Here is a 10,650-nt window from a genome sequence, read left to right as displayed (position 1 = left end):
CACCAGCAGCCGTGGGAGGCCAAGGGCCCTGTTAGCCACGAGGGACATGCGACTAATATGAATGCCCATAGCCACAAGTGTGCTCACTTCCTTGCGGCGAATCAGGAAGTATGGATGCTACTGGCAGCTCCTGAAGATAACAAAAATGCTTACGTCACAGATGCAATCTGTGAAGGAGTTTAACTGGGGGTAATGTATATCATTGCCCTTCTGGTATCTTGAGAATTTCCCCCTGTTCCACTGAACGAACTCCATCCCTTCGCACTGTAGCCCTCGCAGGAGAGGATCCTCTCGGTGTTTTTTGTGGGCTTTATCCTGCTGCATGGGTCCTCCTACCACCTCAAGAGGGCTCAGCTTTCACAATGGCAGAAGTGGCTCTTTTCAGGTGTAGCCTATCAGAAGGCAGAAGAGGCACATTTCCCAGATACACTCAGTAGAGGACCAGACCTCCTTGGACAGAGACCTTTTCCGTGGCACAGGAGCGTCCTGGATAAAGCCTATTTGCACAGACATCTTTAACGCCTGCTTGGCCTTGTCAGTTAATAGCGCAGTTTACTTTGCTACTCCTACTCCTACTTGAAGAACTATGCCAAGGAAGCCAACGACAAACTGTTTGGTGTTGATGGGTCACTATTGGAGAGGTAGCTCAAAGCTTAGGTGGTGTACCTCCCAGTTTTTTGAAGAAAAATTCAGTGGTGCATCCCGGGGTATCAGCCCATGTGTAGTTCAGAATCTGCAGTTTGATTGCACCCAAATGGCAGAAAATGCAGAGTGCTCTGTCTCGGAGCTGGAAAATCAATAAAAAATTTTGAAAACCCCCCAAAAACATTGAATATCACATTTTCTTTAGGAAAACAAGGAGAACAGGGGATTAACCTCATGCTCTGAAAAGGCTGCAAAACAAAGATCATGCATAAATTGTGCCTAAGGAAGGTTCTAAACAGCTGAGGGGTGTAGCTTGGTCCTGCTGCTAGTACCCTTCTGGCTTTTAAGAGCCGCAAAACTGCCGCAACAACCGCAACAAACGAGGGTTGTTTAAAAGATAGGGAATATAGAATGCAAAATGGTTGACAATTCAGACTGCCTGCTCTGGTCCAGTCCTGTACGGACAGTACCTTCCCAGAGTATGATATTGTGATGTTTCCTACATCTCAGCCGTTCAAACAGTGGCTTGGGTGGGTGGCACCAGTCGCAGATAAAGTGCCTTTGCCCGTGCAAGTGGGAGTTGGCCCCCTTCACACCTTTTGGACTTGGGAGCTTTCAGTGTGTTAAAAAGTCATTGTCCGCCTAGTCATAGGAGGAAGGCTGGAGGGAGTATTAAGGTTCTGCTTGCCCTCTGATGGTCAGATGACTTTCTGTTGAGATTTAGACTTTCAACCCACTTGAAATATACTCAGAGTCGAGAGTGGATTTCATGCTCTTTATTCAGCTCATGGTGGTGAGGAGGGAATGGAAGTCCCCTCAAAGTATCTGCTTTATATACATTATTTACACAATGGGCTGCACGTGATTGGCTAATTCCGGAATTCTCCTGTAGGCCAATCAGGTTGTGGATTCACTTCTATCTGGAGCTGGATTGGGTGGCTCCTGCCAACCAATCATACTGCTGCATTGTTCTAGGACCAATCAGACTGCTGCAGTTTGGAGCCTATTGTTCTAGGACCAATCAGACTGCTGCAGTTTGGATCCTATTCAACTCAGTACATAACACCACTTTTTCCCTTTCTAGAGGCAAGGGACCTATTAGGATTATCCGCCTCTGGAGGCTGATGTATTTAATGGGTTTCCAGGTAACGCTGAGGTTTTTTTCTGTCTGATATGACTGGCACTCCTATCAAAGCCCTGGCCAGCCTCTGGAACATCTGAATGGCTCAGGCTTTTGACATGATCACTTCTGAGCATCCTCTCCCACTTGACTCCTTGGTATACTGCAGAACTTAGGGAAAGGAAACAAGTTGAAAGATGGAGGAAGGATCTGGCTGCATACAACTGAACAGTGGTGTGGGCTCATCATTAAGCATACATAGTGGTATTGAAGATAGCAGTATACTCAGCTACAAGTGATCGCTAATGAAGAAGAAAGACAGTCCGACTCAAGGAGGTGGTGGAACCAATGGTAGCTATGTGTAAGCACTGTGACTTGTTTGCAAAGCATTTTGAGGATAAAACCACTTGCATCCGCTGGGATCTTGACTCTGCTGTTATAGCAGATGAGTCTCATGGGTGTCCAGAGCACTGTCTAGTCCTGTTGTGTTGGATAATTTTCAGATAGTAAGGCTTGAGGATGTGGACAAGGTGTTTGTATTAGTCAGGGCAACGACTTGTGCTTCGGACTCTTGCCCTTCTTGGCTGATAAAAAGTAGCGGGGGTGGTGGTAATTGACTGGGCCAGGAAGAGTGTTCCTATTTCCATCTGAAATGCAGGAGGGCATAACATTCTGATCCAAGTTTCATTCAGAAAACATTATCCATAATATCAGCAGCAGGCTGCTGCAGTCAAATTGGCCAGTCAGAATGGAAAATCCTATTTTAACAAAACCAATAAAAGAGAGCGGCAATACTATTTTCTTGTTTCCCTTGTTCAACTACAATTCCATAAAACAGTGGATTTGTAGGTTCTCATTAATAAAAAATAAATAAAGGGTGTGAGGGGTGGGTGGGATCGATGTGCCTATACTTCTTAATTCCACCCCTGGGCCTTTTCTAGACTGAAAATAGTGTTAATTTGTTCCCCTTCCACTGCTGTAAATATTGCTCCCTTAGAAAATAAGTGATTTATTTGACTGGAACAAAATCCATCTTGTGTCTCCAAGTGGTTTAGGGTTGTATGATCTATGTCTGGATTGGCCCACTTAATGCTATTTATTGCTCTATGAATGATATTAAGATGGATTTCTTAACTCTGGTGGAATTACTTTTTCTTCTTTTGTGCAATTTTTACTTGCCATAGCAAACAAGACTTTGTCCATGTACCCATATAAAATAACTATTATCGTTCTTTTCCTCTGCATTTTTAAAGCATAAATATTATTGGCTCTGAGGCAACAATGACAGAATGTGCTGACATCAGAAAAATGCCAGAAGTAAAATGTATAGGGCATATTGAGAGATGGGTGGCAAAGCTGTGCATATGCTTTGTCCTCCCCAGCAGTATATATTGTGGGAGAGTAGCTAGAGGAAGCAGAGAAAAGCTCCAACCAGTATTATTTTTTCTATTATTTTTTTTTAATTTTGGAGTTTGCTTCTTTATTTTAAATTCAGTTTGTAAAGGTCCCTTTAGAAACGAAAAGATACAAACACAAGTTAAGCACACAGTTTGCTTTTAGTTCAACACTTTCTTCATCCATCAATTTTACCCAAAATCACAAAAGTAATATTACAAAGCTTTCACAGTGCACGTTTACATATTCTGCATATACATCTAGTCACTCTTCAAACAATGCATTTCCATTGAATTTGGCTTAAAAAACAACAACACAGCCCCTACAGCAGGCTGGAAATATATAACGTTTTAAACCAATGTGTTTTTCCTCTTAAAAAAAAGAAAATATATTACTTGGAAAGAAGCCCATATTGCACTAATTCCCAAACAAGACACGGACATAAGGCAGGTGAAAAATTATAGGCCAATCTCGCTCCTAAATAATGATTACAAATTATTTGCCAGTCTATTGGCCAATAGACTTAAAAATGTATTTGGAGAGGAGATTGGAAAGAACCAAACTGGATTTCTACCTGGCAGACAGATGAAGGACAGTGTTAGAAATATAATTGATATGGCGGGCGCCGGGGCGTTTTACCGACGGCTCGTTGCGCTGAGCGGGGCTGCGGCCGTCGGGGCGGGCGCCTACGGGGCTCACGATTTCCGCCGCAGCGACCGAGATGACGACTTGAAAGAGCTCTACGAGATGGCCAACAAATACCACTTCCTCCACAGCCTGGCCCTCCTGGCTGTGCCCCACTGCCGCTATCCCATGATGGCCGGCAGCATCCTGTCTCTGGGCATGGGGATGTTCTCTGGCGCCCTGTATTACCACGCCGTGACAGGGGACCCGATCCTGACCAAGGCAGCCCCGTATGGTGGTTCCCTCCTCATCCTCGGCTGGATCGCCATGGCCCCTTGACACCCCGTTCTGTCCCCATGTGGCCCCCATCTCCCAACGCCAGGGTAGCCAGCCCTGCCCCTCCCTCCTCCCTTAGGCTACCCAGAAGGGAGCCCTAGGAGAGGAGAGATTTCCAAATGTCAGAGTGGGATCCCTTGAGGTCTTTAGGCCGCCCCGAATGCGTCTCTATCCTGCATCTTGGAATTCCCCGAATGCCGAATCCCTTTTAAAAAAGCCAAGATCCTTCCCCCCCCCCCCCCAAAAAAAAAAATTGCAACCAGATTTGAGTTTGCGATGGAGGCCTCGAAATGCAATGTCTGATCGGTGCTTTTCATTTTTTTTTTTAAATAATATTTATTACTTTTATAGATTACAAAAAGGGAAAAGGAAAAAAAATAAAAGAAGACGACAAAGGAGAAAAAGCAAAAGAGAAAAAAACAATACAAAACAGTACATAGACAATGCAAAACACAACCTAAACTCAAAACTAAACACATTAAACTAAACTAAACTAAACCCACTCCCTAACCTTAACCCTAAATAAAACAAAACAAAAACAATTTAAAAACATACATCCTCCCTTTTCCGTACTCTATCTTTCATTCCCTTGTTTCCTCGACCTCCTCTCACCTCCCTTTTTGTATTCCACTTCTATTAATTGTTTCAGCAAATCCTTTCCATCTTTCTCCATTTTCTATCATATTGTAAATAACATATTTTTTAACCTTATTTTTCATTAAAACTAAAATACTTCTATACGCTTAACTCCTTATAACATTTCTGCTAAGCCCATAAAAAAATCATTCCACCATTTTTCTATCACTCATTAGTTTTACCATATGTCTATACATAAACTTTAAATTTTTCAATCTTCTTCCACCATCTCCTCTCCCTGGTTTCGGATTCTGCCAGCCCTTTCCGTCAACTCCATAAAGTCCATCAACCTGGTGATCTTATGTCCGAGGCTCTTAACTCTTTTCCAAGACCCTTCTGCAGGTCTTCTTCATTTTCTTTAATGCTAAAGAGCAATTCTCGGGGAAACGCCAACCTATCAATACTTTTCTTCCTTCTGAACAGGTCAGCCAAATTTCCATAGTTGAAGCTAAAGTCCGTAAAGTATTTCAGGACATATTTCAAGATTCCTCCAAATCCAAAGGCCCCCAAAACTTCAATCTCCTCCACGCCCAAGTCCATGTCCCAAAAGTCCGTTAATCCCTGCATAGAGGGATCTTTCCAACTTTCCTTCTTCAGTCCAATCCTCAAAGTCTGACTTTTCCTAGATTCAGTCATAAAAGGCCTCAACTTATAGTCCTCAATTTGCTTCTGTAAAGCCACGGATCCCGCTTGTATTACTTTATGTTCAACAACAGCAGCTTTCTCCTTCTCCTCCTTCTCCTCCACCATTTGTCCTGCCAAAGTGGGTTCCTGTACCAAGTCCTGAATTATTTCTGTGTTGGTGTTCGCTTTTTGACTCAAATTAGTCACTTTCTGTTCCAAATTATCAACTTTAAAAGTCATGTCATCCATCTTCTTGTGAAGCTGTCCCAGCGAACAGCTTATCTTACATAAAAGAGTCACAATGGCCTCTCCTGTCAACATTTTTAAATGTTCCAAGGTCAATCTCTGGTTCTCAGAATCCTTATCTGCAGCTGGAAATCCCCCGGTTACACTCCTGTAACAGTTTCAAAAGCTCCCTCTAGAGGGAAACAGTCTCCACTTGTATCAGTTCTTTCAGGCACAACTCAAACATTACTGATCGGTGCTTTTCGGTTGCTGTTTTTTAACTTAATAAATGATGAGAGTGATTTCACTTTTTTAAAAACCCACGCACCTTTTTTTCCTGTGGATAAATTTATTCCGTGGGGGGAGCGGGAAGAAAGAAATATAATTGATATAATGGAATATCTGGACTCCAGGAGAGACAAACAAGCCGCCCTAATGTTTCTGGATGCTGAAAAAGAATTTGATAATGTGTCTTGGCATTTTATGAAAAGAAATTTAGAATTTATGGATATCGGTGAAAAACGTTTAAATGGTATTTGGGCTATTTATTCGGAACAATATGCTAAATTGATAGTTCATAATAACTTCACAGACAAAATTGAGATAACAAAGGGAACCAGACAGGGGTGCCCGCTATCGCCATTGTTATTTATAACAATACTAGAGGTCTTGTTGAGGAAAATAGAAGCAACAAAAGAAATAAAGGGGATTGGTGTAGGCTCAAAAGAATATAAGTATAAGGCCTTTGCCGACGACGTTGTCTTGAATTTAGAACAACCTATGTCCAGTGCAATAGAAGCTTTGAAAAAGATTGACGAGTATGGGCAATTAGCAGGCTTTAAGCTCAACAAAAATAGGACAAAAATATTAACTAAAAATTTGGACAGTAAAGAAATAGGAGAACTACAACAAAAGACAGGTATGTCGATAGAAAAAAAGGTAAAATACCTAGAGTCTGGCTCACATCTAAGAACATAAACCTCTTTAAAGACAACTATGAAAAGGTGTGGCATGAAGTGAAGAGAGATCAGGAGATATGGACTAGAATGAAATTATCAATGATGGGTAGAATCTCAACTATCAAAATGAACGTGTTACTGAGACTGTTGTTTAGATTTCAGACAATTCCGGTTATCAGTGGAACAAAACAATTTAATGTATGGCAAAGAAGATTGTCTAAATTTATCTAGCAGGTTAAAAAGCCAAGAATTGAGTATAAAATATGGACAGATGCAAAAGAAGGAGGCGGTTTTTCCCTGCCAGATCTAAAAATTTACTATGAGGCGGCGTGTTTTTGTTGGTTGAGAGAATGTCCTAGGCGCTGAGGTTTTACCCACAGCGCCACCCAGGATAACCTTAGATAATTCAGATGTATTGGATTTGACAACAGATTCGCGTGGCATGCCTACCTGTGGTCAGAATGGTCAGAATGCACAGAGGGTTTTTGAACCATACTATTAGAAAATCATTGTATGAGGTGTGGAGCAGACATAAAACATTATTGGAATGCAAAACTCTGAGGTGGCTCTCACCTCTGGAGGCTTTTGCAGTCAAAAAAATAAATAAATATGGGAACTGAATGGGCGACATACAAAGACTTGCTGATGGAAGTGATAATAAAATAAAGTTAAAGACATTCGAAGAACTAAGAGGAAAGGTAACCGATTGTTACAAGATGTGTTTAGAGAGGATGATAAAAGAAACGGATTTGGAAGTAACAAATCTAAATTGGAGACAGAATTGCTGGGTAGTAAAATGAAAATACTGTCGAAAATGTATCAGTTACTACTGGAGTGGCACACAAAGGATGAAGAGGTAAAAAGTGTTATGATTAGGTGGGCCCAGGATTTGGGGCACAATATTGATTTTAAAAGGTGGGGAAAACTGTGGACCGAAACAATTCACAGCATGTGTGTCACTCAAAGAAAATATATTTAAGATGATGTATCGATGGTATATTAGACATGCCAAACTTGCTAAGATGTATAGAAATCAAGACAAAAATTGTTGGAAGTGTAAGGAGAAGGAGGGGAACTTCCTCCATCTGTGGTGGACTTGTTCTAAAGTGAAAGCCTTCTGGGACATAATATACGAGTTAAAAAAGGTTTTGAAATATAATTTTAATAAAAACCAGAGGCATTTCTATTAGGCTTAATTGGTGAGGAAATACATAAAAGTGATGTAAACATGTTTATGTATGCCACAATGGCTGCAAGGACACTTCTGGCTCAGAAATGGAAGCAGCAGGAACTTCCAACACTGGAAGACTGGCAGGTCAAGATGATGGAGTTCGAAGACATAATCCGGAATCAGCGTGACGAACTGTTTCCAAAGGACTGGAACACATTTATGAAAGAAAATTGTAAACATTTGAAAACGTTTGTAGGCTTGAATTGAAATGTTTTGTAATGTAACTATAAGGAACTGATTTACCGATAATAAGGTGAAATATTATAATTTGACAAAGGGTAAATAAGTGCTTATAGAAATGCGAAGAATATGGAAAGTTATGTGGAAGTCAGAAAGAGGGAGAGCAGGAGGTCGATGCTCTTACAGAGTAATATATTAAGTCATAGAATTATGTAACAAAATGTGAATATGATTTAATGGAAAACTCATAAAGTTCATAAAGTTCACAAAACTGATTCCTAGTATACAACTGAAAGCAGAAATGGGGCACTTTTCCCTTTTGCTTTGCTGCAGATATGCATGCTATTTTACCATAGCTCACAGAATGGCATGATGACACCTTTTTACTACATATGTGAATTATTTAAAAAACCTGTTACTCGTTGAAATGTTGTCTGGTCAATATATTTCAGCTTCATGTTTTGTTACGCGTTTAATATTTTTTCTATTTTTAAAAAAGTGCCAGAATTCACGAACACTTCCCTTGTTCTCTAATGGTGCCCACCTGAGAGGTGCTGGATCTGTTCAAGCAAGTTCCAGCTGAGAAAAAGCCCTGGTTCTAACTTGCCTAAGTGGGGAAAGTTGGCATTACTACAGTGAGTGAACAGATGCAAGAAGCAGCATCCTTTGGCCATAGAGCACCAATGCCAGGGAAATTGAAGAGAGTCAGGGCAAACTTAGTTGCCTGACAGCATGAGTGAAACTAACTCTGCAGACAGGCATATAGGACTGGGGAGTGTGCTAGGAACTAAGAAATACAAAACACAACCTTTTTTGTGCTTAGGAAATATGCGCAAAAATCAACGGTAGCTCCTCTGGTGAATTTCCTGAATTAAAATCTCTTTCTGTCTCTTTTAAATTCTTTCCAAACCCATCTCCTATTTGGGAGTGAGCCTGGATCATTAATGTTCCAGGTAATGAGAGGCCTTGGTGAGTGCGTTAAAGGAAGATTGGGACTCGTATCATATAATGATATCATATAACATTGGACAACATTACTTTTTACCAATATGAAATTCAGTGCAACATACCATCCGCTTGGCCAGAAAAGTCAACAAATGTGTCATTGGCACAGCGTCCAATCGGAAGTGAGGGCGGTGGAGGCGTCTGGTCTTTCTGCTTCTCTTTGGTCTTAAGAAGCGGCCATGGATAGCGACCCAATTCTTATTCTCTTGCTTTTTGAATCTTGAAAAATATGTACATTAGGGGGGAAAGTATCAATTTCTTTTCTGAAATTTCAAACCGCTGCTGCTGCTGCTGCTGCTGCTGCTGCTGCTGCTGCCCAGGACTGACCTGCTGATAGCTTGAAGGGCCCTGCCCTGCTTCTCTTTACCTGGGTTGTGGTGGGGCCTGACAGGCTCAGTAAAGGACTGCTGCTCGACAACTCTGACCCCCCCTGCAAAATGGGTAGATCACTGCCAGCCCCTGCCATAGGATTTTATGCAGTGATCATTACAGACCCCATACATCATTCCTGTATACGTCTACCCCTGTAAAATCAACAATCTTCCTCAATACAATTTCATCCTCTTCATATTAATTTGGGGTCAGTCAAGCAAATCTTTCAAACATCACCACCACCATCTAATTGGGGTTTGTGTGACCCCAGCATCAGACTGGTAAAGCAGCTTCTACTTAAATAAAAGTAAAATTATCACACAATATCTTGAACGGGAAAGGTACCTGCATCCTTTTCAGATCCAAATAATAAAGCTGCATATGGTGTCATACAAAGGACCCCAAATCAAAAGGTTAGTTAAAGAGCCATTGAGAGGCGGGAGACGAACTATATAGAGAGTCTTGCTGTTTGCATTATTAGCTGCTTGTGTGCTTGTTCATGGCAGTCATGTTTTCAAGGTGCTCTTCAATCTGACGGATAGAAACGTTATTTTAAAAACAAATTTAAAAGCTGGGCATTCGATCCATTTTCACTATGAAGTCTCCCAATTTTTGCCTTCAACCATCCTCTAAAATTGAAACGCTCTCAAAAGCTTCACTAAGAGTTGACATCCTTGTGTGTGACATCTCGTTACACTGGCAGTTTCTTGAGCATCCAGCAAGACTAGAAAAGAACTCAGCTTATGTTGACACAAAACAGCATGATGAATTGTGACACACAAACACACACACATCTGTATCCCCCCCCCACCCACACACTATGTATTATTTTTCCCTGTGGTGGAATAATTACAATTCTTCTACCTGCACCAGGAATGGAGAATCTTTGGTCCTCTGGAAGCCAGTCCCCATCCAGTTCCCATCATCCTTGACCACTGGCCATGCTGCCTAGGGAAGATTGGGGATATTGTTTAGCAACATCTAGATGGGCCTACAGGTCCCCCATCCCTACAGTAGACATTTCCATTCTTCACCCAATGATAGGTATATTCACTGCTTCACTGTCACTAGTGAACCCACCGTGAAAAAAATGTTTTATGCTAAAGGCATCCTTAGCATTCTTTCACTACAAAATGCAAGTCATATAAAGGAGCTTGTTTTTCAGGCAAGGAAAGAGCACCGAAAAGAACATACCTATGGAGTGCATTACCAAAATACATCCCAGCAGGTATAAACTGAATGGAGAAATTTAAAAAGATCACTTTGTTTGGATCACAGAAGCAAATACATGCTTTCTA

At 41.3% G+C, this 10,650-nt stretch overlaps 1 protein-coding gene across 1 annotated transcript; it reads left to right on the top strand.

The window, feature by feature from the left end:
* The first annotated feature begins 3,572 nt into the window (after positions 1 to 3,572).
* LOC310753695 (transmembrane protein 256 homolog) lies at positions 3,573 to 4,415 on the top strand. Its single transcript, XM_083595052.1, has one exon. The coding sequence runs from the start codon at positions 3,746 to 3,748 to the stop codon at positions 4,121 to 4,123; it is 378 nt and encodes a 125-aa protein (XP_083451178.1). The 5' UTR covers positions 3,573 to 3,745; the 3' UTR covers positions 4,124 to 4,415.
* The last annotated feature ends 6,235 nt before the right edge of the window (positions 4,416 to 10,650 follow it).

Source organism: Podarcis filfolensis, assembly GCF_964270895.1.
Source record: "Podarcis filfolensis genome assembly, chromosome: W".
Lineage (NCBI taxonomy): Eukaryota > Metazoa > Chordata > Lepidosauria > Squamata > Lacertidae > Podarcis > Podarcis filfolensis.
The sequence above is the reverse complement of the archived record's forward strand: the minus strand, read 5'-3'. Positions and strand labels throughout refer to the sequence as shown.